This window comes from Dermacentor variabilis, chromosome 8, assembly GCF_050947875.1.
Source record: "Dermacentor variabilis isolate Ectoservices chromosome 8, ASM5094787v1, whole genome shotgun sequence".
Lineage (NCBI taxonomy): Eukaryota > Metazoa > Arthropoda > Arachnida > Ixodida > Ixodidae > Dermacentor > Dermacentor variabilis.
The window spans coordinates 37,036,252-37,063,975 of NC_134575.1; the positions used below are offsets into that span (position 1 = coordinate 37,036,252).

Here is a 27,724-nt window from a genome sequence, read left to right on the forward strand (position 1 = left end):
GAGTGTGACCACAGGCCTGGAGTAATGCACTCGTAGCTGCAAGGGGTCTGCATTTGGTCTGGCTCGGAACGAGGGCATCATCATCGCTTTCTTCTACAGGGTAACGGGACCAACAGGTCGCTGGGGTAGTCGCACGCCTACACTGTGCAGTTTGACACAACACCGGTGCGGGTTTCGCCACAGAGGGAACAGTGACCCGTCTGAATCTGGGACTACTGCAGTGCTCCAGCACTCATGTCTGGCGTGCATTCGAAACTTGGTGATGAACTCAACTGGAGCGAGCTTTGTTGTGATCTTGTGCTTCGCCTGTATAATTGAGTGTGACATTCCCGACACGATGAATGCAGTGTAACTGTAATGGCTTAGCTACATTGTGATCTGTGCTCCTTTTACTGATTTTTGATGTTGACACACAGTTTCTAAAATGGATGTTTCCGCAATGTGGCACTGTAGGATGCTATGCCAATTTCATACATGTTCTGCCAATTAGATACGTGACAATTCTTGGCAGATCTTGTACAAGGTGCAAGATTTGAGATCTGGATTTCACGCTATTAATGTGGCAGAGTTGAAAAGCCCGAAAGCTGTGGCATCCTGACTGCTAATTATTTAGAAAAATCCAGGGGCAATTGAGGATACATACTAAGAATATCAGACTGTGAGTGTTATGGTGCTAAATTTTCAGCGGAATAATCGTAACTCTTGCAAGTGTTGATCTTGTGGGGGATCATGCCAGTCTCGGCAGCGTTGCCGAGTCTGTCGCGAGCCCTCGTGAGTGCGCTTCCAGGGCAGTTCTCAACGGTGAATTTCGTACGCACTTTCAAGTGTTCCGTATACTTTAGTGTGTCAGCTACTGGAGTGAACCACCCGAATAATAATAACAAGCTAACCATGAGTACCGGGAACACTGTGATCCATAGCATCGCCAGATGGATGTAGCGCGAGAGTACTGCAGTTGTGCCCACCTACTGGGAAGGCTGGTCAAGGTACGTATAGCGGGTGTCCCACCCCACGCATGACTATGGCTCTGACCCTCTGGGCGACGGCTTTCACCGCAGCAGCCTCTCTGGGCTCTCACCACCTGATTGTCTCCTCTTGGGTGGCTTGCCGAACTCCTCTCCCAATGGCAATTGAGATACTTTAGACAGACAAGAACAAAAAAGAAAAAGAAAGATAAAAAAGGAGGAGAAGATGCTTTACAGGTGTACCTGGAAAACGGTAACTAGTGCCCAGAGGAGGGAGTCAAAGTTCTTGCGATCGCACTGCACGGTCCCATCAGGTTCCTTGACACAGAATTTGCAGCCGAAAAGGTTCATGCCCAGAACGCTGCAAGGAGGTACAGTGTTGCGCGCGGGGCGCGCACAACACGCGACGTCACACTTTTTGGCCACCTACATGGCCTTTGTTTATTGTGAGTGGGAAATGGGCTGTATCTTCAACATTGATGCATATTAGTGAGTTGGCAATACTGTGTTATATATGTACGCATAGTATGTGCAATAGGCACTCGACATGGCTGCCACATGTATTTAGGAATAGCTATTCATAAAAGGAAGTTGTATACGTTTGTAGAATTGAACTGAGCTCTGTGGCACATGTTTATGTTTGTATAAGCATAATGTAAAACAGCGAACTATAATATATGTCTGAGCAAATCATATATCATCTATCATATAATCATTTTACACTGATCCACGAGTTCGGATTGCTCAGACATCATAAGAATTGGCTGGTATCTCAAATATCAACCAAAGGTCTTTGTTAAAATTATCTGAGGATATGTGTCACCACAAAGAGCCATAATAAGAAAGAAAGAACACTTAGGCTGACGCTTAGCGCTGCAGAAACGCCTTCGACTTTGTCTTTGTAGTTAAGCTTTTTTTTGCATTTCTTTACAAGCTACAGAAGCAAGACATATTTCTTGCAGCTACATTAGAATTGGGGACACCTTTCAAGCCATATTATAAGGCAGCCTCATATCAATGGGCAATAACTCCTAACACAATTCTTAGCTTATAGCATGCAAGAAAATGTGTTGAAGCATGTGGTGCTTTTAAATACCAAGCAAACAATTTGGTAGCAAAGTGTACTTGTTTATATTGCCAGTTTAACGGTAGGATGATCATCCTATGCAGTTTCTCTTTACACAAGGGAAGCAGCCTCAATGACACTGCGTAACATGATGAGCACCCCGATATCGGAGAGTGTAGTAAACCAAGAAAAAACATGGCAAATGCGCAGCCTGTCAACAAAAAAAGTATAGGGCTGCTCGCAGCAAAACTCTGCGTGAAGATGTGCGATATGAAACGCGTTGAACGACAATCGAATGAGGCCCGGGATTCAGCTATATGTTAAGTTGCGCTACGTTGAGAATTACGGGCAGCCGCAGCGAAGTGATAGGTACAGGAATGGCGTGAGTGGCGAAAGCGCGCGGCCCAGCGAGGCCCACCCTTAGGAGTGAAAAAAGCGTAGTGGGAAGGTCTGTATACAGCCAAGGAGATAGGTGGGTTCAACATCAACGTGCAGTGGAGTGGTTCAGAAAGATAAAGCAGCCCTCATGCTCACACATATCGTCAGTTGTTCGAATGATGTGTCTACAGCAGCATAATTTCCACATATGTCTTTGGCAATCTATAGGCAGCGCGTGTGCCGTTATGCCAAGAAAACACCAGTAAGGATGACCTAAAACATGTCCAGTGCGAGATTTAAAAATGTGGAACTAACTAAAGACTATGAAAGACCAACACACGTGCTTACAAAATTATTCTGATGCCTCTAAAGTAACCATGAACGTTTGAATAAGGTGCTGCTACAAGAAGCGTATAACATGACGATGCTAGTCCAAATATTTGGTTGATTTTTTGGGGGGCAACTGTTTACTTCTTAACCAGCCAAACAAATACCACTTAAAATTTCACTCTGAGCACTATAAGTACCTGAGAACTTATGTAACCTCACATTTCGTGTTTCATATTCGTTTACGTAAATGCTATCCTTGATAAATGGAATTCACATGCCTATTATAGACACACCAAGCGAACGATGGAAAAACCAAATCTCCCTGAAGTGTGTGCGCATGAGCGTGCTTTTCGAAGCCATGTACATTGAGGCACCTCGGTTTGTGTCTCGTGAATGCAGGCAGCAAGGATTTGTACACTGTGGTGAGAGTGTGAGGTGAAATAAGGAAAAAAGAAACAAAGAAAGCAGAGATAATCTGTCTGTTCCATGGGTCCCGAGTCGTGCTTGCAAGTCTGTTGTGCACGTGACGTCAGTTGGTTGTGGTCTGCTGCTGCTGCGCCGAGTGACCGTGTCGGGTGAACCCACCCGTGCCAATACAGTTGACTCCCTTCAGGGCAAACACACTTTTCCTTGCTCATTTTACAAGCTGAGCTCAACTGAAATGCTCCGGATCTATGACAATTCTAAAGGTGCAGCTTATCAGAGGTGTAGGCTTAACAAAGGGAGTCCATTAAGAAGAGTCCCCTAAAGGGACTCGGTACAGGGTGTAAAAAGGGAGTCTACAGTACACGGCCCACATCACACGTGGCGCAAACACTTCTAATTTGGGAGTCCATTAAGAAGAGCCCCTAAAGGAAAGTACTCTCTATGCAGGGTGTAAAAAGGGAGTCTACAGTATATGGCCCACATTACACGTGGCGCAAACACTTCTATTGCACAAATTTTTTCATCCATGAATAAATGCTTGAGTGCATGAAATGCGGGTGCCAGACCGAAGCGTATCAGAAGCGATAAATGCATGAGCTGTTAAGTAAATGCACTGATGTGAAATAACACGAAGTAGTACAGGATTTGTGTTGGCATCACATGTGATGCAGGGTATGCACTATATCTGCAAGAAAGCAAGAGGCCATGCTTCTAGCTATGATGAAAAGTCAGTTTTGTTCCGGCAAGGTTTCAACTAATATGTACGTTGACCTCAGCTAATAAAATCTGGAATGGTGTGTCACGGGTAACTTTGAATTATATGTTTTTCACTCTATTTGTAAAGTAATTTAATTGTGGCAACTAGAATTTATGACATGGTTAGCCCTAAAAACAAAAATCTAACCATCATGTCTAACAGTACTCAGGAACAATAACATTGCACTACCACTTGTCCGAAGCACAGTTGCAATCAAGAAAATTAGACACAAACCACTAACTTATGCATCACACTTCTGCATCGGCATTAAGAGGTTTCCAAATCAGAAAGACAAGCGACACAGATCGAGTGACCTACTGAAAGGACAGAGGTACAAAGCTTGATTTTTTCACATGGGAAATCCTTCTGTATGTTGAACTACACCTCTCCGTACGTGCTATTACCCAACACCATAGTTTCTCAGGGATGCTCACAAACTTGCCATTGTGGGTGTTGGTGCAGAAGGGCAGTACGCTAAATTTTGAGATATCATATGGCTAGCATTGAGCGCAATTGTATTTGTGGGGTTCGAAATGGTTGGCGTATGTTGTGTTGTTTGCATGCAATAAAGACTGGATGTAGCTTGGCCTGAAAAGTTGTCAGAAAATTTAGATGTAAAGTTTACAGCGATCAAGGGTGTGCTCATAAAGATTGCATATCACTCCAGGTCGTACGCCTTTATGTTTACCCGAATCGTGGTACAATCTTGGGCCATGCTACGATCAAGTTGACTTACTCGCCTGTTTGTGTCTCAACATAGTGTTGTACGGTTTTAGTGCTTATGGTCACACATGCTCGGAAAAGTTTGAGATACCGTACACGGTTTGTGAACTTTTGACGCTGACTGTATGTGCTGTGTGTGGATCTTGTTGGACGTTAGAATGGTGCGCAAGTGTTGTGGCTGAGTAAAGGTGCGCACATTCCCGAGCTGCTAATTTGCACAGTGCAAAATAAACATGCATATGCATGTTAACAATGACGAAGCTGCTGAACTAGCCTGGTGCCCCCTGGCGCACTGACGAAGGCAGTGATACTCAGGCTACTCTGGTTGAATCTGCATGCGTAGCTATTTCTCTTGAGATCAATGTTGCGACTACAAAAAGGCACAATATGTCTGGTGTGAACTGCTAACAAAAAGACTCAGGACTGACAATGAAGATACAAAATAAGATCCCACATTTTCGAGCATATAAGTCGCCACCACTTTAACCTGCTCTTCGCATTACATTCCTCGAGACGACGAGAAAAAAAGAAGTCCGCACCTACGACTTCTAAAACGATGTTCAACTTTTCTAAAAGCGACCCTTCACAGTTGTCAATACCAAATGAAGCAATGGCAGGAATTTTGTTTTCTAAATCAAGTCAGCATCATCGCTTTCGCGGCTGCCGCCTATCGATGTTCGATGCGGCTTCACGGCAGGCATCTTACATTGCCGCAAAGCCGCATTTTAACACTGAATTCGCGTATAAGTCGCACGCCCACTAGCTTTGTAACGAAATTTCTTGAATTTTCGAGGTATGTTACCCACGCGAAAATACGGCAGCATCAATTGTTATGCGCAGTTTTCACCTCTTTCCACTGTTGACGTCACGTTCACTGCAACGACACGGCCCACGCGCTAATAGTGAAGATTTCAAAGTTTATCCGGGACCTCATTATTTGTTCATTGGTCACTTTAAGGAGTCATATGTGACATCTAGCGCGACGCCTTAGTGAAGCGATGGGCATGCTGCCCTCTCACTCAGAGAACCACCGCGCGCTGAAATGCGATCGATCGAGAATTCGGCCTCAACTAGCTGTGTACCGCACTAACGCATTACGTGAGCTGTTCGGTTCAAGTGTGGTGTACCAAATCAGTTGAATAAAGACACAATTCTACAAGAGCAGTAATGACAAAGTGAAGTTCTTGCCTTACCTAAAGATGAAAATAAACAATATCAGAAGAGCGAAGAACACGGCCACGTTGTCCATTGTCCGCAGCATGATGAAGAGTTGTCGTCGCAGCGCCGGCATAAACCGGACAAGCTTGAGGATCCGCAAAAGTCGAAACGTCCGCAGCACCGAGAGACCACTCCCACTGCTCTGGCAGAGCTCCACTATGCTGCCGTCGGATATGAGAAGAGAGAGCGGGGAGGGGGCGTAATTAGAACGTGTACCATAGGTGTGCACCTGCAGTTATCATTGATAATGAGCACACAATTTGTACTCATAGTCATCGTCCCCTTACCTCCTTGCTTTCTTTCTTTGTTTCCAAGTCGATTCTGTTTATAAGTGCGATCAAAACTAGTGTCTTCTCTCTCCATTTCTTTCACTCCCCCATGGCCCTATCCACATGTAGGGTAGCAGACTGGACAAAGTCAACCTCACTTCCCTCTCATTCCTCACTATCTTTCCCTCTCTGTTTTTCTACCTTTCACTCTATGTGAAATGCGAAGCCTCAAATTTACCCTAGTATTACACAAAGTTACTCCACTGGACTGTTCTACCTCAAGTCGCAAACGTGGATGGTAGCGCCGCCCTTCGTCTCAAGTGGTCGCGACACTGCAATGACTGCGGCCTCTGAGATCTGCTGCGATCTCGGATGCCATGCAGTGACCAAGGTAAATATACCTGGTAGCGAAGCTTCCATAGGAGCCCATACGTTCAAAACATGGCGGTCCATCGGCGGTCCATAGCATAGAGTTAGTAGGACAACTCTAGAGGAAAAGCTGGGCCGGAAAAGTGGGAACCTCTAGGGCGCCGCCCTGTTGCTACTGGTCAATGTGGCCAGCACAATTACTATTGAAAGGGCTGAAAACAAGTACAGGTCACCTTATGCTTTGTCATCTAAAAACGCATACCTGATGGCTTTATGAAGGTGGTGCGTTAATATTAAGTTTACAGAAAGCGATCACTAAGTCCGTGACTTATGTAAATCACGATGTACGTATTCATGAAATAAAGGATGACGCGAATTTCGGTTTCGAATCTGTTTTTTTGGATGCGTAGTAGTTTCGTACAGTTTAGGTTTGACAAAGGAGGCACTGGTTTGACATGCGATCGCGCGTCGACATCGGACGCTATGGTACACTCGTGCCTTATGTGCCACCGAAGTCCCGGAGTGCTCTGGCATATACCTTCACATGTAAGTAAACGAATGTATCTCCTTGTTGAGAATATCACGCGAGTAGGCAGCTCTTGTGGTGCATCACAATCGTTTGAGAAACGTCACAGTATTTTTCTACATGCGGAGCGGCGTTTTTATTTGCAGGTTTCCCTTCAGTAGGAAATTGCTGGACAGGCGGACCAGCGCACCGGAATTGTACTGGCGAAGCCACAAGCAACTCAAAGAATCTGTTTAATTGTTGCACTTTGAACAATCATGCTTCTACAAAGGCCACAGCAGAAAAACAGCCTGATGCCGACCGAGTATCTCTGTGCCACGAAGTAATCAAGAGGCGAGTGCCTAATGCGGACGAAATCGAGTGCATCGAGACTTAGAACGACAAAAGCTGAGCTAGTTGGTAAGGATTCATTATGCAAAACAGAGGTGAGGCGTGCAGACAGGACACAAGAGTAGAGAAGTGGGCGGCGCTTGTGTTGTTTGCTTGTAAATATGCTACTCTTGTGTCCTGTCTGCACGCCTCACCTCCGTTTGGCATAACGAGTGCATCAACCCACATATTAATAGCCTAGGCGTTTTATTAACTGTGCAATATTTTCAACACTTCCTTGCATGCCATTTCATGTGGAATATCTTTTCTGGCCACAAATTTGTGCAGCGAATCTATTTGCATGATCGACTCCGGGCCTGTGGGACCGTTCACTTGCACTTGATGCTGAGTCTTTTACATGTATCCATAAACTGCAGATAAGCACATCAGATCCCTGCGAGCATTTTCAAAATTCAGTTATTTTAGACAACAGGCACATATGCAATACTGACATAATCCCGAATACCACTAAGCAGCTGGGACACATTTTTGTTGACCATACTCGCATGTAAAATAAGTACATCATGTGGACAGCTCCAGCTCATTTTCCTTAAATCAGTGTGTACAAGGGGTATGCAAAAATAATTTTTTTTCTCGCGCACCGATTATTTTGCTGTATAAGCAAGAGAACCCACCATGTTAGTGTAACGTATCTTGTATATCACACTAATATGTGCTTTAATTTACCAAGTGAGATGAGTTACTTTTATGACTCATTCATTCATATCACACTGCAAGCTGCATTCATCAACCTTCAATTGGATTTTGCAAATGTTTCATGAAACATGTTTCCCTTTTATTCAGATATGCAATGGCAAGCCCTTCCCTGTGTTCCAAAGGTAAATTTAAGCTCTAAATTAAAGAAGACATTTCTAGTCAGAAACAAGCAAAAATGGTGAATGCAGAGTATCAGAAACCCAAGGTACAGAAATTATGAGAAGTGTCGAATGATTTTAAGGAAAGAGTCGTATTTGAATATGCAAGACTCTTTAGTGGAGGTCAAGCAAGTCAATATAGGTAGAATACTCTGCAAAATTATGCGAGTGAGGGGATGTCAAACAATGGGTCAGGAAATACATTGTTTTTCTGCAAAACAAAAGCTGATTGCCATTACATAAGTCACTTTAGCATCATGAGACTGCTGCTTGATAAATTCAGAAATAAACCAAAAAACAAGACACGCAAAAATAAAAAACAATTTAATGATGCTCTCTCCACACTGGGATAAATAAAAACAAACACATCACATCTAATGTGGACATATCAGACGCCTTGTGAAACACTAAAGGAAAAATTCAGTTTCGAGCTATGGCACTTGCCGCATAGATGTGGGGGGCCTTGCACTAATAGTGATAGTTACCCCTGCATTTAGAAATTGAAAGCATTCGTGCAGACAAGGATGATTCTTTATATTTTTGGCTACCACTTCAAATGCCTCCACCAAGTGTTACAATGCTGCACGCAGCCATACTAAGGATCTCGCAGCAACACCTGCAGGTAAAAAGCAGAAGCAGTCAAAGTGCTGGTGTGTACTGGACACTATGTTTGAAAACTTTTAGGCAAGAAGAGTGCAAGAAGCAGACATAACAACTGCATTTATTTCCATAATTCCCCATTTGAATGGCCTTCTCTTTTTGCTTAGACAATGCCTACGCCTAGCCACAGCAGCTCCCCCATACAGACTCTGCAAGCCAAGAGGCCATGGAGGCAAATGCAGGTAAGAGGCAAGAAGCAATAGCACTGGTATCGACATTCATCTAATTTCTTTTTCTTTCGTTTAGGCAGCCAGCACACCTCAAACAGCCACCTTGACTGCGGGTGTCACCCTAGTCGCCAAGGAAACATTTGAGGGAAAGCGACAGGCAATGTGAACAGCCACTTCTCCATGTAAACGATACTCTTTCTCTCGGATGACTCCTACGCCTCGCCACGCCAGCACACTTGTGTACAAAGATGCCGCGCAGGCACGTGCAGTTCAGAGGCAAGAAGCAGTGGCACTGGTGTCGACATTCACCCAATTTCTTTTTCTTACACTGAGGCAGCCAGCACACCTCGAACAGCCACCTCGACTGCGGGTGTGTCAGTAGATTCCTGTTGTACATGTGCTCATAATAAACTTCAGTAAACTTGAACTTGATAATAAACTTGAAGGCAAATGGGACATTGATGCATTGTATTTTTGAACATTTATTGTACACATACAATATATTTTATACTTTGCAGTGCTACAGAGCGTATTTTGAGGCTTCCCCCTATACTTTGCACCTTTAATTACGTATGTTTTGTGTGGCCCTCAATGCAGTTCATGTTGTAGCAGCTGCTTTGTCTGTGTATCGCACATTGGCTTAAGCTCGTGATATCCACATACTTCTCTCACATATACAAAATAAAGTTCTATGTAGTCCTCAGTGTTACAACAAAAAATGAAAGTAAACATTCCGATCGTGGAATTGTGTTTATTACAGTGATTCCTATAACAGTTACTGAGAAGTTGACAACTTGAACTGGTCAATCGGTCCATAGCCTCCTCTATTCTTCGAAAATAAAGGAGGCTATGATCCGTCATGGCAAGGAATTGTATGTATACATAAAAAAAGGGGGTATGTGTGTGTGTTTGTAGTGGGGGGTATAGGAATAGGGCGGTAAGAAAAAATGTACCAACACCGTCCTCTAGACCGATTCCGTTAAGGTACCGTAAGAAAGCGTATTATGCATAAAGTTCATACAACGAACTTTGATATTACTACACAAGCCAGGCGACGCGAGCTACATTTGTCATGACGCATTCGCGACTGCACCGGATGCCCCCCCATATTATTCTCGTTAATCGTGCTCACTGCACCGAGGCAAAAGAAAGATCATGGGCGCAGGTGCCTTTAAAGTATCTCGACCTTGCGAGGCACTGCTGCGCGTGCCAGGGTAGCTGTCCGTGCGAACACTCCCTGGCACACACACCTGCCTCGGCGGCCCCAACCTACGTACCGTTCTGCTTCGAGCTTTGATCCCCCCCCACTGTCACTTGGGTGCCCTGGAGTTCTTGCGCCGCCTGCTTTATTATAATCTCAGGTGCTCTCCTGAGACTTCCGTTTGTCGGTTACATGTGCCCTACAGCTGGATCAGTACTTATAATAATAATAAAAAAACCCGATGATCGCGAAAGCGGCTTTCGCAACGTACCGCGCCCGTGCGAAGAGAATTACGGAACGCCAACGAGGAATCTGACCACAGCTTCGAGCTCGTAACCTCGTCGAGTGACACTCCTGCAACAGGCGTGACCGCTGAAAACCGCATACCGCCGGAAACTTCAACAGGATCATCCCTCAGTTGCATAACTGCCACCTGTGCGGCCAACATGGACCACACACACGCCGTCCCGCAACAAAGAATAAAGAACCAACTTATAAAGCCCAAACACACGGCTGCACGCACACATCACGACACTACAAGCGAGACGCCATGCTGCTACGCTGCTACTGTTGCCGGATTAAAACTGACTACTGTCACCAAGTCTAGCAAGCGTCTCAGGAGCTGGCAACCTCGGCGCGTAGCAACATGGCGGCGCTCATGCGGTTCCCGATTTCAATGCATGGGCCCTATGGGTAGCTTGTCCTCTAGAGTCAGTATAGTAACTCTATGGTCCATGGGGCTTAGCGCCATGTGTATGTGGTGGGAACACTTCCGGCGGAAGAAAAAATAATGTAACGCCATGTCCGGTAAAAGCAGAAGTGACGTCATTTTGTTTTCGAAGGCGCGAAATTTGTTTTGTTCTTCCTTTGGAGCTATATATTCAAATGCCCCGCCATTCGACTTGGGCGTTTCGAGCTTTCAGCGTGGAAAGCGATGCAGGAAAAGGCCAGCCGTACGGTTGTCGAAATCGCATCCCTGCATAGAACATACTTTCATTGGAGGCCGACGAAAGCTTTAGGCGTAGAGTGCTGATCCTATTGTTGGATGCCAAGCCCGTCAGCCAGCGCAGTCGCACGAAAACTACACAATTATCTGGCGGTCGTAACTCACTACACTACTTTTGACTGAACAGATTCAGAAGCAATGAAGCTACCCGCGTCACCAAATTCAGACAAACTTCGACAAGCAAGAAAGCACAAACTGTGAGGGGGGCGTATTTCAACAGGTGATACGAGTGAGCCTTTCTGCCCATTTCAAGACGTGCATTGCATTGCGAGTGATAGTGGCGTCAACGCCCCCTGTAGCGATGGGCGCTGAAAAGAAATGCATTTATTAATAATAATAAAATTAAACTTGTATTTTCTTAACTCGTCACGAATATATAAAATTGACTAGGAATTTTATTTTTGTTGAATGAATCTAACTGTGGGTCTCGTTTGAATTAAAAGACGCGTTTTTCTTTTCCAATGTTTGTTCCCTCCAAACATAGTCGCGCTTCAAACGCTGCTCCCATAACCCCCCATGGTGATGTCGGTGACAATCTGTACTGAACCGCTTTTCGCCCGAAGCTTCGCGACCTATTTGAATCGACCTTGCAGTGACACTTCGCGGCGATTTACTTGTAGCAATGCATTTCAGCGCAAACCCGAATGCGTTGGAGATGAGTCGTGCTTGTCCGGAAACTCGTCGTTGTAAGGAGTTACTGTTGATTGAGTGTTGCCTAAATGCAGTTGTGCCCGCCATCCGAGGGGCGGCGCTGAGTTTCACTCGTCGAGGAAGAGCTTCGAGTCGACGGCGCGCTTGTGACTATAGGTGCAAGATTTCTCGGCTGACATCTCCGCCTTTCGTCCATCGCGAAATCTTTCTCTCCCTCTTTCTTATGTAACAAATGCCACGTGTGTCAGAAGAGAAAGTATACCGTAACCTGTCATCATCACCGGAGCATACTTCGCTGTTGGACAATTGAGAAAAATTATCATTACCATCGTTACTCACCGCGGGGGCGCATCTAACGGACAGAGCGTCGCAAGCTATTATATGATCTCCATAAGGGGAAGCACTCGATGTCCTAATGGTGCAATAGCACGCAAGGCTAAGGGCCGACCTACGCTCAAATCGCACACCGCACAACGCGCCTGCCGCAGGCATGCGGCCATGCAAAAAAACTGCCGCACACAGGCCGCACACAGGTGCACACAGGTGCATAAATTTCAGTTTACACTGCTTGTTCGGACTCACTGTAAACCGAAATTTGCGCAAATATGTGCACGACAAGCGTGCGGCAGGTGTGCGGTGCGGCGTGTGGTTTGAGCGCTCATCGGCCCTGTGCGAATACCAGAAGCAGGCTTTCCCTCAAGAAAGCTCTTATTGTGGAGAAGCCAGCTTCTAGGCACACAGAGTGCGGCGCGCGCGCGCGCACGCACGCACGCACGGCAAATTAATTGTGGCGAGCTATGCAGGCGAAGTTTTCGCATCTGTGTTAACAGATTTGTAATAAGGTTGCAAGTGCCAGACACGGACTATTACCTTAAAGGAACACTAAAGGCAAATATTAAGTCAAGGTAAAGTGATAGATTAGTGCTCGATAAGCTGTAAGGCATCAATATTATCGCGAGTAGAGCCTTGACCGTCAAGAAATTGAGGTAAATGCAGGACATGATTAGAGACTCCCCTGGCATTCAAGTACTTGCCCGATGACGAAAGCACTACTCAGATAAATTATGTCACTAGTACTCAACCACACGTTGCGCAAAACGTTCTTATATCATAAGAGAAAATGAAATGTTATTTGCCCATTTCCATTTCATGTTTAGAAAAAAAGAACTCATTGAAATTACCGTCATCAATGACGCGGGCGACCGAAAGGTTTCGTTTTCGCTCGACTCGGCGCGGCCCACGTTTTCGCGTTTGAGTTGTTTCGTTATGGTGTGGTGCTGCGCTGGTTTTGCTGGCTCGCGAAACTCGCACAAACTGTAAGTAGCAGAGAAGTCCACTTCCATGCGATGTCGCGAGATGCCCGGATGGGCTACGCCACTTCATCAAAATGTAGCTGCAGCGGTGAATTCACCGCTATGTCTTGGCTCGGTACTGCCGTCGTTCGGATGCCGTTTTACTCACCGACGTCAGCAAAGGGCGGTAGTGGCCTATGCAACGTCACCACTACCCCGGTTTGGTGGCGGGACATCTGAATTTCGAAGAAGGTATTCGGACCCTTTCCTCGTAAACCAAGTCTTTTCTTGGAACGAGACAAGCGTTGCAAGGTTTCTGGAATGGTACTTAAGCAGTCCACGTCGACTTAGTATATGCCTTTAGTGTTTCCTATGAGGGCCATAATCCAATGGGAGCAACGCAATGAAATGTCCAGCAGCCAAGCGTATATAGGGGCAATAGAGAAGAATATGCACTCACCTAAGGATGACAATGACACCATCGAAGAGGTTGAACCCGCTGCTGATGTAAGAGAGGAATCCTTCAGCAAGAATTTTGAGCAACATTTCCAGGCCAAAGATGCCTGTGAAGATGAGGTTGCTGATTTCCACAGCCAGGGTCAATTCTTGTGGCTGCAGGAAAGGCGGCGCCCACCGTTACCGTTGTTGACGGACAGGAGGCCTTTCGGTTACCACCTCAAGTGTAACGCGCAGTTATGAAAATGCTTCGTTGGTCGACAAACAGAGAAAGAAAAAAAAAACGAAGAGCACACTCTAGTGACTCCTTCATTCTCTTAATTCAGTTGCTGCGAACACAAGTCTGAAACGCGCAATATGTATATTATATGAACACAATTATGTGCCCGTGCTCGTGAAGCCAAGCTACGCAACTACCCAAGCTGCAGAAGCTGTAAAGGTTGTTCCTACAAATCTTCTCAAGTTCATTATTATTATTATTATTATTATTATTATTATTATTATTATTATTATTATTATTATTATTATTATTATTATTATTATTATTATTATTATTATTATTATTATTATTATTATTACCAGACATCTCCGTGCCTTTGTATCTTTTTAAAGTGTACATTATATTTTCGTTATACTACCTTTGCACTAGGATTAACGCCTCATGATTTCTCCTAGGCACATAATTTATAGGCTGTATTGATTAACTTATATTTGTTGACTCTCACGCATTGTTCTTGTGTTTCCCTGTCTTTCTGATGTGAGTTCACCTTGGCTTTTGCTGACTGTAAACTGTTCTTTTTCATAATTGTCGTATTCAGTTTCATGTTTTTTTCCAACACTAGGAGCTTAGTGTTGTTAAACACGTTAAATAAACAATTGATTATTATTATTATTATTATTATTATTATTATTATTATTATTATTATTATTATTATTATTATTATTATTATTATTATTGTAACGGGCGGCTTCTTATCGAGTTTCCGTGACCGCGCTGTTTTCTCATTGACGTTTTGTACGAGCTCACATACGTTCCCATACTTCTGCTCGTCGGTACCTCATACCGACTGTGACGGGGCTCTTTCCATCTTTTGGTCACTGCGCATCGTTCTGCGCAGCTACCCTTCCGAAGGGCGCGCCTCTGACGTCACGACTCAGCATTTGCGGCCCAGATGCGATTGTTCCGAACGGACTCTCTTAGTCCGTTTTCTAACTCTTGTATGCCGCTCGCAGTAAAAGAAAAAAAAAGTACTTTGACAAAAGTATAAAGAGAAGAAGGTGGTACATACAATGGAAATGCGAAGGCATATTAACCAAAGCCACCACCTGACCACTCTATTCCTGCAACATGCCTTCAATTATAATGGAAATCGCATTATAAAACGTAGCAGCTACACATTGGACACATCTCCATAGCTTAATTCTCATGGTATTTCGTCGGTTAAGAAACAAAAGAAACGTTCGATTGGAATACTTGTGCATAAATTTGTCAACGGACGGCTCCAATACTTTACAATGACTAACAATTAGTTTCCCCACATTTCCACCCCATTTCCTTGTAAATACTACTTATACATAAACACTACTAAAGACCTACAACAAATTATGGCAAATTTGCGACCAATGTTTCAGTCACGTTAGCACAAAATTTATTACCATCTAATCGTAAGGTACCACCTTACTTATATGTGTTTAAATCTTTTCTTCGTAAGTTTTCTTTACCCGATGTAAGGCATTCCACCGTTTACCGTATTCGACAGCAATAGTTTTACGTTACTAGAATAAAATCTTTCGCGCTAGGTATACTGACTCCAGAAATACGCTGTTTTTCGTAATTACGCGCAGTTGCTCCGTAATGAGGTTTTCTCGACATCAATGCCAACGAGATGTCACTGTACAGTATGCTGACTCCCTTTGTACGTACGCAAGATCCTCGATTCGTAACATTATCATATGTGCGAAATTCCAGACGGCTACACTCTGTACATTGCTCTTATTAGACTTTTGCGCGCACAATGACAGGACAGGAATGAAAGCCAGTTGAAGTTCGCGCATTGTGTGTGTCCCTTCTTCTTTCGGCGTCCTGTCCTTGTGCGCGCAAAAGCCTAATAAGCACCATGTGCAACCAACTGGCAACCAAAACGTAACGCGTTTGAGTACTTTGTAGGCCTGCACGCATGCTCGGGACAACCCACCCACCTGGTCATGGTATTCGATGCCCATGCTCAGCGTGTTGACCAGGATGGCCGTGAGGATGCCCCTCTGGAAGTACTGGTGCCCCACCAGGCGCCTGAGCTGGGCCTGGCGCGCCTTCCAGAAGCGACAGCAGGGGCCCCGGTAGCGAACCCGGGCCGTGCCGCTGCCGGAGAGCTCGTCCTCGTACTCGGAGTACCACGACTCTTCCTCGTCCTCCGTCCCGCTCGAGGACGTGTACGACGCGTTCTCGTCGTCGTGCTGGTGGTGACGATGGCGGTGGTGGTGGTGCCGCGAGCACGAGGACGAGGAGGAGGATGCGGACGAGGAACCCGACGACGGGGGCGGGGAGTCGTTGGCGCGCCGGTGACGCGATGCCCCGTGGGAATGGAAGGTCAGCTGCGGTGCTGAGTAATGCTTCGTACCTGCGGCGGGAAATTGGATCAGATTCGGGGGCGGAACAGCTGCGCCAGTTGCGCCAAACTGCGCCGAGGGCGGGCATCTGAGCCAGCCTGCGCCAAAACGGCCTTTTAGCGGGAAATTGCGCCGAGCCTGCGCCAGAGCATGCGTAAGAGTGAATACTTCTTTCCGTCGATGCTCAGTAGCTAATAAAACTGAAATAAAAACCAACAGCTTGCTATTATCATAATAAAGGGAAGCAGAGGCACTAAATCATATATATATATATATATATATATATATATATATATATATATATATATATATATATATATATATATATATATGTAATATTTGGGGTTTTACGTGCCAGAACCACTTTCTGATTATGAGGCACGCCATAGTGGAGGACTCCGGAAATTTTGACCACCTGGGGTTCTTTAACGTGTACCTAAATCTAAGCACACGGGTGCTCTCGCATTTCGCCCCCGTCGAAATGCGGCCGCCGTGGCCAGTCTATATATATATATATATATATATATATATATATATATATATATATATATATATATATATATATATATAAGACTTTTTAATGTATTAATATACTATATAAGAAACTATGTGCGTGGTACCACGGAGTTTGCCGAAGGACGATGTCAACATGCTATGATTAATGTTAAGCTTTCTCGATGTTTATCGGTGATAGCGGGGCTTTGCGAAGGAGCCGCTGTGATCAGAATCGCACGTGGTGCACAGTTAAAAACGGTATTAGCCAATTAGGTCGAATGCGGTACGCTGCGAGGGCCGCCACTTCGATGGGTGACGGCATGTTTTGTTGAGACGAAAGCTTTGCCTCGAGCTTGAGTCGCTGCGCAATTTCGGTGAAACATTCTTCGACGCAAACGCAAAACCCTGTTTGCGCAGCGCGCATGCGCAGTGGTGCTGACGCTATCAATTCTTTCCTTGCGACTGCAAAGCATTTGTGGTCGCTATTCGAAAACTACCTAACGTGCATGGCGTGGCTTCAGTATATTGCCGGGCTTGAGTATATTGACCGGGGTAGTTGGAGAAGTATGGGAGAGGCCTTTGCCCTGCAGTGGGCGTAACCAGGGTGATGATGATGATGATGACGATGATGATGATGCTGAGTATATTGCGTTAAGTGGTGTTCTGTGCAGGCGTACGTGCTGATCGGGTTTGCGTTGAGCTTTCGCGCACAAGCCGTGACTGTCGCATTGTTTTGCATCCTGGGTTGACAAGCACGCGTTTGTTGACGATCTGTCTGTGGTGTCGTCTCTGCGCCGTATCCACAAACCCGGCCGTAGCGCCCTTTGTGCGTCGCGGTGAAGATGAGCGTCGCGCCCTTTCCTGTCCGCACTTGCAGGGTAAGCCTCGCGCAAACCCGTCTCCATAACGTATCGACCGTATCAGTTAAAATTTGCATGTTATATGATAAGAACACGCGCACTGGACCCTGCGCCAAAAGTGCTTGCTGCTGCGCTAAATCGGCTTTTTTTCGTCTGCGCTATGACATGCGCCGAAAGGTGAGCTGGCTGTTCCACCACTGCAGATTACTTTTACTCTAGCACACAGGGTCATCGCACCGTATTAGAACCATGGAGGAAAAAAACTGGGAGGAGAGCATTGCGTTACTCAGTCAGCATTGGCGAGCCAACTCTCCGTGAAGCCATTCCCTTCGCTTTCTTTCCCTCGAGAAGTCCGCCCAACACGATTCCTCTAAGACTCAGCGCACTGGTGGCGAATTTTTTGGTTCCAGGTAGTTTTGAATCAACGTGCCCTTGTTCGGCTGCTCCGCCGCGGCTCTGCCTGCTGAGCGAGAGCCCTAAAATCTACCACGTGCTCTGACGTGAAGACCACGTGTTGGGCCGACTCACTTGGCTTCATTCGTGTTGCGCATACGCGCCCCTGCATCGCCTGGATCCATCTTGGCTGGTTGGTTGTCTTCCCGCTAACCTCCCTCTTTTTCGCCTCTCATTCTCATTAAAGCGTTGTGTACGAAGGTGTCGCTTTCGAACGCAAGTGCAACCTGAAATGAAGCTGTACGACTAGGAGACCATCACTGACGCGCGCCTTCAAGGTTGTTTTGGTTTGCACGTTCGCGACGGAAAGCGTTAAAACCCCCTCCCTCTGGTTACGGATCATACGTTTCTCGGATAATACGTTTCCGGCCGCAGCTTAGGAGGCAGGAGAACAAATGTGTTTCCGTTTTCAGGACGCGTCAACAAGGTGAAACCGCGCAAAAGTTGAGACGAATCGCGCGTGCGTCACCGTCCCACCTTTACTGAGTGTAGAGTAGAACCGGTGCATGGCAAAGTTGCTGGCAAAGCTCGCGGCCAGCGCGGCGCTCTGGGCCCCGCTGAAGGCGAGCAGCTCGGCGCAAGTCAGCGTGGCGCCGCCGCTGGTCGTCGGCAGGTGGTGGGACGACGAAGAACCGCTGGCGACCGAACCGAGCGGTCTCAGCTCGCTGCTGCCTTCGGGCGTCACCGGCGCTTGGAGGGAGACGCTCTTCCCAGAGCAGGCCCTCGTGGAGCCGGGCTGCTCGATCAGCACCGGTGGTGTTGTGCAGGGCCCTGCGCGTACGGTCACGATCGTTGAGCAGGATAAGCTCAAGACCGCAACTTGTCTTGTTGGGCAGGGTTGGTGATTTGTTGCCCTTCGTGCCAATATTTATTATTTTCTTTGCGGAGGCAGGAGCGTGGCCGGTGCGTGAGGGCGCGTGGGCGCGTACCAATTCTCTTTAGACGCAGAAATGAAGCGGGCAAATTTATTGTGCTGTTCACTGACCGCTTCACACAGACTGCAACATGTGCGTTCGATCTGCCTAAATTTTTTTGGCCGGGTTCAGGCGTCAATCTAAGCCTGGAAAAATGTAGCTGCCTGGACGAGGATTCAGAGTTGGGACCATGAGGCACATAAAGGCGGAGTTCTACCTCTGCTCCACGTCACCGCCTCCTCCTCTTCCACTCTATAAAGATTCACAAAGGCGCCTCCTCCCCCCCCCCCCAAGCGAATCACAAATAGACAAATGACAAATACACAGATGTGCCCGAAAGGGTGCGTACCTGGCGCGCTGTTGCCAGCGTTGCCGGCGTTGACCCTGAGGCAGGAGGGCCTCCTGGGCGACGAGGCCAGGTCGACGTCCGAGATCTCGGGACTGGCGTGAGGAGGAACGGCCAGCATGTGGCAGCACTCGGTCGCTGCTGCCTCGTCGCATGCCTCCTCGAACAGCGCCGGCAGCGCCGCCGCCGACGAAGCGGGAGACGACGAACACGAGGTGCCAGACTCTGCGCAGGCGCAGAAGTTCGCGGAGTTCCGGTAAAGAAATCTGCGCGCTCCGCGGAAACCGGCGTTCAGTGGGTGTGTTCCAATTCCGGCAAGCATCGGAGACAGTCTACGTAGACCGCTAAGGAACAGCCGAGACAGCGTCGAGGCCATGTAATGGAACGCGTTTCTAGCTGTCTGGAAGATGTCTTCAAGACGTATAGAAGACGCTTCTGCGACGTGACGCCACCTCGCGGCGACAAGAAAATGTTGAGAAAAGCACACATTGTTTCCGTATTTTAAGCCTTTGCGCGTGCAAACCTATGAAAAACACGATGTAGCTTACATTAAGGGCGGAGGATAGCGTGTCTAGGTTTTCTTGTGCGCAGACAACCTTTCTGTCGGCTTTCCAAGCATCCTGATCAGCCGCCATCTTGTTTGGACAGGAAAGTAGCCTGCACCGTTTTTGACTTCGATGCTGTCTTCGCGAAGCTGTCTACGTTGACGTCTTCGTGAAAATTTTAACGTGACTTAAGATCGCCACTGTCCGCTTAGCCTTCTACTTTGCCGTCTGCGGCGAGTATGGGAACACAGCCAGTGTGATCGACTCCTCGACACCTCAACAGTATTTACTTTGTCATAATTTCAACATTCAAGGAAGTACGTGTCAGGTAAGTGCTAAATCAGATGCGGTGCACGGAAACTCCTCTGTGTGCACGGTGATATAAACCTAGGGAAGCGAAGGCCTCATTAGTAGGCACTTCGACAGAATTTCGATATTTGTTATTTTCGATGGGTGAAAAATGGCTGGCATGGCGCCTAGTGCAAATATCCATTAGACCTTCAGTTCAAGTTGGCGTTACCGCTTAAATGCCGATCAAGTTTTACTCTAGGAGGTGAACGATCGTCGAAATGAAGGAAATGTGGGAGGACGTGAAAGTCGTTAAGTTCTAGTGGCTCTGTCCTGACTTGCATTTATACAAGGCCCAAGGCAAATTAGCAATGGTTGGGTTTCTCAACGAACATGACGGGTAATACGAAATTTATATTCTCCACGCCTTTAGTTTCGCACGGCGGCGTACGGAACATTTAGATAGGACTGTAGAAGCAGAAGCGCTATGTGCTCATAAGATACACATACGATGAGAACACATGATTTGAATTTGAGGGATGAACGCCTCTGCGCCGCGATTAAACCTTGTTGAGTCGTTTTTTTTTTTTTCGGTAGGTGACGCCGCCCAGCGTCGGCTCTTTTCCTCGGCTGCTATAAAACGAACAGAATAGTTTACTTTTCGTCTGTGCAGAAATGAATAAAAACGAGACAAATAATAACAAATGTTATCTTGGTGTGGCACTCACATTTCTGTCAGACAAAGGCTATGTCAGAAGGAGGATGGTGGGATAAAAACGCGGAAACGTACCGGTGCGTCAGTGTCACCGAAAGGGTTAGGAGAACGGCCTCGGGCTGATTTTTCAGAGGGCACACGCTAGCTTGTGAGACGCCGGAAAATAGACTGAAAGCTTTCCCTAGGGGCGAGGGCGATCGGTTCGTTTAAACTGGTTCATTTCAACCAGAAACTAGCGTCACTTGGTCGTTGTTAGGTTTTAGGGTACGAGTGACGTACCAGACGAGCAGTGACTGCGGCATTCGTCCAGAGGGCAGCCGTCGTCTGCACGGTGTCTAGACGAGTGTGTGCGAACGCGCATGGCGGATACCGGAGAGATGGTGCCATCCAGGCCCGCTAGCTGCGCTTCCGGATGGCTGCGCGGGAGGGCCCGGCGACGCTTCCGCCTCCTGTACCACCGTAGGAACCTGCGGGTGCACAATCGCGATGAGTAAGCAAAAGAAAAAAAGGAGACAGGTGTAAGGTAACATGCGTGTTCGGCGCCGCGGCACCTCGGAACCGCGCTGCGCTTTGAGAGGCAGGGCGACAGTTCGACCTCGCGCGTGCAGATTTGTGACGATTCGTTCGAATTCTTCACGCACGTATTTAGCGGTTTGCCGTTCCCTTTGTCAAAAGTGGTGCCGCTATGCTGGCCGACGCGCGACGGGTCCTGCGGTGTGATCACGTGGGTTAGCGACGCGCACAAGCCCGTCATCGTGAATGGTCTCGTGGGTGAACAGCGTTCTGACCAGTTCTCCGGGGAAGAAGAGCGTCCCCATCGCGTTGTGCAAGGTTGTTCCCACTGTAGCATTCGCGTTCGCAACGCACGCAGGTGCAGACGGCACTGGGATATCGCGTTCCCGAGCACAACCAAAGCACGCCTGTAGGCGCTCTTGGGTTACTCGAAAATCGGCCGACCGCTCCCTGCAACTACGCGCTCGCGTACACGTCCACGATGTTTCGATCGATAACTTTTAGTGCGGGCAGACCGTGGCAGACCCGCGGAAGCGAATGCGACGAAATGACCGCGACCCGACTTCAATCTGCATATGCAGTTGCCGAGCGCAGTGAGGCAGGCGCGCGTCGTTCGAGTGCTAGAGTTTCACACTAACACCGCCAGGGGGAAATCTGGCGCTACAGTCGCTGAACCGTATACCGTATAGACTTGTGTAAAGGCCGCACCCCAACTTGGTAGCCCCAAAATATGGAGACAAAATTTCAATCGGAGCATCAATCGCGTTCGGCATCCCTATGCCACGGGCGCGCGTCGGCGAATTTTCGTGCGTTGCGTGCTTGCGCGTGCCGCTACTAGATGGCGAGAGCTGCGCGTTGACCTCTGATGCAGTGGTACACCCGGATCGTGCAGTAGTCGCCGGCTGTGCCGGCACCATTTTGACCAAACGGTTCGGTCCCGTGCAAGGGCCGCACCTCGTCAAAATTGTCAAAAAAAGTGCGGCCCTTACACGAGTCTGCACGGTAAGTTACATGTAAGGCTAGTTGTTGCCATGCAACGAAACTGCGACAAAAAATTCGCGTTAAGAACGTTAGTAATCAGAACCCACAGAGACGCTTGATGCAAGAAGGACGAAGTTTAGGCGATTTTCATGTACAGGGACCTGCGTATTTTGCCTAAGCTGTTCGAAAACAATATTTTACGCTTACCTCTGTACTGTTCTTGCTAAAGTTTTTCAGTAAGATGTCATTTCGGAGTCTACGTCCTTCAGTGTAGCAGTTGTCACCGTTAGTTTCCTGTTCTTTTAAAGAAAGTGTTGCCGAGAGGCGCAAGCATAACTTTGTGTCGCCGCCAGCCGGCAGCTAGAGAAAGCAGCAGGTCAGTGAGGGCCGCGTGTTGTCCGCTTCCCTGGAACAAGCGGCAGCCCTCCCTAAAACGATGCTTTCTGCAGCCGTTTTTTTTTCTTAAAAACCAGAAAATTAACTGCTGCAAGTGTTACACCCAACGATGTAGACTCCGAAATGCGATATGTCCGCTAGAACTTAGCAAGAACAGCGCAGCGGTAAGCGCAAAATCTTTTTTTTTTCGAACACGTTAAGCACAAAGTTCGTGACCCTGTACTGCACCGTTCCCATGCTGAACAGCTGCACTGGCGCGCGGATGCATGCGCTAGGCGCCAGACTTCCCTATATTAGTATTAGAATGTGACTGATCCCATTCCGTCCCTTTTCATATTTCATTATTTTCACGCTTTTATTTTTGTCACGCTCTTCTTGCCGTTTTTACTTCCCCTTTCCCTTCCCCTAGTGCAGGGTAGCAAACCGGAGGTTTTAACTCTGGTTAACCTCCCTGCCTTTCTCTCATTTGCATCTCTCTCCCTCTCTCTGACTATTGTCCCAGCACGGACTCTGAGATTGCCAAATCGCACGCCGCGTCGCGCGCCCCCGGATCTCGGAGGCCATGGTTTCATCGAGGCTTCGCGCTGAACCTCTTTGTCGTTTTTTTTTTTACGCCGCGCAAAGGCGAAAGCTATCCCCGAAGGTTGTCGATGGAGGATGAGGCCTCCAGCCGAATGGGCGAAAAAGGAGAGGGGACAAGGCGCACCTCCGCTTGGCCCTCCGGCCGAGATGCGTGAGGTACTTGATGATCTGCGTGTAGCAGCCGGAATCGGAGACGGACGTCGAGGCTAGCGTCGAGCTCGAGTGGTAGCGGGCCCGCTCCAGGCGCATGCGCTCCATCTCGCGTTTCTTGGTCTCCGAGAACTGCGTCGCGATGACGACCAGGCACAGGTTGATCATGAAGAAGGATCCGATCTGCGCACGCCGGAGAAGAAAAGGTAGTGCGGAGTGGTGAGTGTTCGGTTGGAGGCAGAGAGCGGATGCGCGTGAGTTGGGGGGTGAACGAACGTGCTTATAACGTGAGTACCGGGGAGGCATTCTGTAGGAGTCCACCTAGTGGACTGTCCACTTCGGCCGCTGCTGGTTGGCTGTGGCCGCTCGTTTCCTCCTCGCCTGTACAGCTGCATCCAATCAGCAGCGGCCGAAATGGACAGTCCACTAGGTGAACTCTTATAGAATACCTCCCCAGGCACGACGACGGGGCTAAGCCGAGCACTCACCACAATGAGCAGCACAAAGTAGATCCAGTCCCAGAAGGAATGTGCGTCCTGTACATAGTACATGATGTCGGACCAGCCCTCCAGGCTGATCACCTGCGGGGAAGACATTGAAAGAAAATTTGCAGTGGCGCCATCTCTTGCTACCGATAAATACTTATATGCGCTATAGAGATGCGAAATTCCCGGAATTCTGGAATGGCCTGAAAAAAAAACAGCCGTTCTTGTTCACTTTTTTTCAGGGAAAAATTGGAAACAAAACTGGGTTTCACACTGTCCACTAGAAACATTTGTAGTAGGGCGATTCTGTATGCATATACAAATAAACGACGTGAAGAAACTGTCAGTTATTTCACTCGCTTGACTATGAATACTAGGATAAACGGATCTGCCGCAGTCAAGGCGCCAACATAAATTTTCTACCAACATTCGTGTAAACGTCTCGAAACACAAAACACGTAAAATAAAAGCACAAACACGTAAAACTAACTGTAAAGATCAACTGTACGTTTTTGGCTCCACCTTTTCGATTTTTATTTCCACGCGAAATTTTGTTCAAGTTCTGAGTTGTCGCTTTTGGGTGCTTGAATTTTTTGGCCAGCTTTAGGGTGGTCAAGAATAAATAGAAGGAAAATGCGTTTTTTCACGCAGAATTTCATTTCATTCTTTTTCGACCATTCGCTTCTTTATTCACACCTTCGACTTCTGTTTCTATGCCTTTCTTCCTAAAGTGTACGCATGCATATAGACCCTCTGGGTGGCAGCTGCCAGCCTTTCTCACTCCTTGTTTCCCTCTCTGTCCATTGTAACGTTTCAAGAATGGTAGCTGTCTAATTTTGCACCTGGTGGTCAGCGGATGTGACGCAAATACTAGCACACTGCCTCCGAGATCTCAAGCGCACCGCGGCTGGCGCCCGATCTCGGAGACCATGCCTTGAAGCCACACTGGGCCTCTTCGATCATCCGTCCCAGAGAGTCCCGGAACGCCCGAGATGCTGCACATGGAATGCTCATTTGCTAAAAGCAGTGCCTCGGGCAGTCCGGGACTGTCAGGGACGGATAATGAAAGAAGCTTACTGGTTCTTAACATTCTAGGTTCTTCGTCATTTCCAGAGAGTGACATTTTCTTTTAGTTTAGGTATGAAAAACGTCTGTAATTACGAGCTTTTCCTTACGCGTCCACTCGTATTTCAGTCGTTACCTCTTGCTCGAAACTACAGCGCGAAATCGGACAATGCGAAAAGAAAGTCGAGGCAGCACACAGGGCGTCCTGTCTCTCTGGCCGCGCCGTAGCTTCAAGCATGGATTGCCAACAGGGCCCAGCATACGTATTCTTTTGTATACTTTTGCGTGGAGGCTCGTATAGATCTACGCTACCTGTGTCTAGGCTTTACGTGCGGTCCAGAAATTTTGCCACAGTTGGCGTTATACGAGTGCGCTCTGGACCGAGGGGCAACAGACCAATGAGGAGACGCGCTTACCAACACACGCAAAAAAGGTAAAGGCACTGACAAGCTAAGAGAACAGCGAGCGCGGCCTCACCAAGAAGATGGCGACCCAGGCTAGGCCGATATTGTCGAAGGAGATGGACCCCTGGAAGGGGTTCTTGTCTCCCGCCGTGCAATTGGTGTAGTACTGGTTCCAGTTGACGCAGGACACGTTGGTGGGTGCGTTGGCGCTGTGCGGCTGAGCCGTCGCGTTGCACGTCAGCCCCGAGGGCAGAACGAGCTGGGGCAGGCCACTGCACCGGTGCATTCCGTTGTCCTTTTCCGTGCTGCAGATGAAGTCCTTCTCGGCATCCAGCCCCTGGTAGTACGACGAGATTGGACTGGCCGGTGGGGAAAGGAAGGGAGAAATGGACAGGAAGGCGGCCGTTAGGAGGACTCGTGAAGGAATTCGAGACCTCGGCGGACGAGGGGTGTTTCGCGAAATTGTGACTCCCTTTTTGATTCCACCGTGTAGCCCCTGTGTCCTCCCTCGTGTAACGGCTTCGGCAAACGTTCCTCCCGTGTGTCTGAAAGCTCGCCTACTTCTGAAAGCTAAATACTCAGTTACACTGTAAAAAAGAAAAGAAGAAGTACTGGTAATACGCTTTTGCGGGAATAACTCTACCTGTTAAATGTTCGACTCCGATTTCAGTAGTTCTTTTGCACTCTCTGGCGGACCACAACGATAGTTATGCCTGGGCAAAAGTCGAGTGAACCTATTGCAACGGACGAGACAGAGGTGTCACAGTTGAACTTCCAAACGCGCAGGAAACGGCTTGCGCGTCACTACATTTATTTCACTACGTGGCTTGCCTTTAGATATGTCATCATCATGTCTCAGCTTACTGGAAGCCTGATCCAGCAGGCCTGGTTGCTGGCGTCTCGTCTCACTGCGAAGCTCCAGCTTACGCGGCACGCTCTTGGATGTTCGTTAAATTTACTTGCTGGATCGGTTAGTAGATTGTGATTAGCAAAATAACCTGCGCAGAAGACGCCGACCATACAAAAGATATGCTCACAGGTCTAGCTCTGTCGCTCCAACGTTTGTCCGTGTGTTTGGGTAGTCTTGTGCGCTGGTTCTTTTCAGAAAATTTTCAGTAAGAGAGAGAGAGAGCGTGCCTTCGTTTTGTCTCAACATAGCGGAACCTATGCGGCTGAGGCTGAACCCGCCGTTCATGTGAATAAAAAAAAAATTCGACAATTCTTTTTACAAAGGGCATAAGCGTACATGTAATGACAGAGGGAGAACACAGAGGAACAGAGGTTGTCCTCATTAATATGTACAGTTATCTCGACGCGAATGTCGCAAAATTCAGGTCGGTTAGTAGGGTTAATCTTGACGCCAAGGAAAGACGGTGAAAAGCGTCTCGAACAGGTCAGTAAGCAGGCACCACTCAAAGCACAAGTTTCATCTTTATGCAGCTGGATTGGCATTGTTAGTTTCAGCGTCATGCTTCGGCAAAGAACAGTGCTTCATAAACGGTGACGCCAAGCAAATATGACAAGACGAGGACGATTCCCGTTAGAGTTTCTGCGAGACTTTTTGTGTACCGCTCGGTAGCAATATCATATTTCTAGTTAGAAATATGGTAGTACATTCGCTAGCTCGCATAGAGACGTTTGTTACAAGACAGCGCATTGTTTATCGTTAGTCAATTAAAAAAAGTAGAGAGAGAAAGAAATGAACGACACGCCATACGCATATAACATAGAGCACAGCAAGGCTGTACAGGCATTTCATTGTGATTCGACAACAACGCTCGCCATTCAACAACTTCCTTTATAACTCTAGGTCTTATCGTCACGTGACTTGACATCGCCCACGGAGGTGACAAGTGACGTCATTTTACCTCCCTAGGTGAGGCCGCCAATCCGTCCTAGGCGATCACTTGGGGCGTTCGCCTTCCCTTTTCTTGCGAAGCGTAACTTGTAATCGTAGAGTCGGTCTTCCGATGGAAGACCTCATATCGCCTGTCTTGCGGCTATGCGTACTCATCACGTGACCTGGCGTCGCTCACACAGGTGATGTCATCCCCCTCTCCCATCTTCCTATAGGTCTAGTCACTAATCCGTCCTACGCAAGCGCTTGGCGCGTTCGCGCAGTCTTTTTTAAAGCGAACTTTACTAACCGCGTTGAGCCGAGTTTCGCCGCCGCCTGCAATTCGAGCTTCACTTGACCGCAGCTGCGCCGTAGCCTTGG

General features: G+C 47.6%; 2 protein-coding genes and 1 long non-coding RNA gene across 8 annotated transcripts in view; 1 reads left to right on the top strand and 2 right to left on the bottom strand.

Moving 5' to 3' along the window:
- The window catches only part of Ca-alpha1T (Ca[2+]-channel protein alpha[[1]] subunit T), a 397,067-nt gene that overhangs the window by 66,048 nt on the left and 303,295 nt on the right, over window positions 1-27,724 (bottom strand). For both annotated transcript variants that reach the window (XM_075701870.1, XM_075701869.1), the window contains exons 4-13: window positions 25,580-25,865; window positions 24,041-24,133; window positions 23,527-23,735; window positions 21,210-21,397; window positions 19,386-19,607; window positions 18,600-18,893; window positions 15,907-16,325; window positions 13,712-13,863; window positions 5,839-6,024; window positions 1,209-1,326 (exon numbers count right to left, since the gene is read on the bottom strand). In XM_075701870.1, coding sequence (XP_075557985.1) covers window positions 1,209-1,326; window positions 5,839-6,024; window positions 13,712-13,863; window positions 15,907-16,325; window positions 18,600-18,893; window positions 19,386-19,607; window positions 21,210-21,397; window positions 23,527-23,735; window positions 24,041-24,133; window positions 25,580-25,865 — 2,167 coding nt within the window. The remainder of the gene's footprint in view (window positions 1-1,208; window positions 1,327-5,838; window positions 6,025-13,711; window positions 13,864-15,906; window positions 16,326-18,599; window positions 18,894-19,385; window positions 19,608-21,209; window positions 21,398-23,526; window positions 23,736-24,040; window positions 24,134-25,579; window positions 25,866-27,724) is intronic.
- Window positions 6,899-9,981, top strand: LOC142590041 (uncharacterized). Of its 5 annotated transcripts, none has more exons than XM_075701874.1 (5): window positions 6,899-7,047; window positions 7,174-7,360; window positions 8,201-8,235; window positions 9,039-9,113; window positions 9,178-9,980. In XM_075701874.1, exons 3-5 carry the CDS (start codon window positions 8,203-8,205, stop codon window positions 9,265-9,267), a joined length of 198 nt encoding a protein of 65 aa, XP_075557989.1. In that variant the 5' UTR covers window positions 6,899-7,047; window positions 7,174-7,360; window positions 8,201-8,202; the 3' UTR covers window positions 9,268-9,980. The 5 variants fall into 5 exon arrangements, 3 of the variants coding, with proteins under 3 accessions (XP_075557989.1, XP_075557990.1, XP_075557988.1); XM_075701875.1 differs by having other exon boundaries at window positions 6,900-7,047; window positions 7,174-7,426; window positions 9,182-9,981; XR_012830023.1 differs by having other exon boundaries at window positions 6,901-7,047; window positions 9,182-9,978.
- LOC142590043 (uncharacterized) lies at window positions 8,579-10,762 on the bottom strand. The gene is made up of 2 exons (XR_012830025.1): window positions 10,574-10,762; window positions 8,579-8,887 (listed from the first exon to the last, which is right to left on the bottom strand). It is a non-coding gene; the product is annotated as an uncharacterized LOC142590043 (long non-coding RNA).

What these genes read in the sequence shown, in the direction of transcription:
- LOC142590041 (XM_075701873.1), top strand. Translation starts at nt 7,372, where the DNA reads ATGCGGACGAAATCGAGTGCATCGAGACTTAGAACGACAAAAGCTGAG. An exon ending in GACAAAAGCTGAGCTAGTTG is followed by an intron (nt 7,427 to 8,200) that starts GTAAGGATTCAT and finishes CCTTTTATTCAG; the next exon opens with ATATGCAATGGCAAGCCCTT. An exon ending in GGCCATGGAGGCAAATGCAG is followed by an intron (nt 9,114 to 9,177) that starts GTAAGAGGCAAG and finishes TCTTTCGTTTAG; the next exon opens with GCAGCCAGCACACCTCAAAC.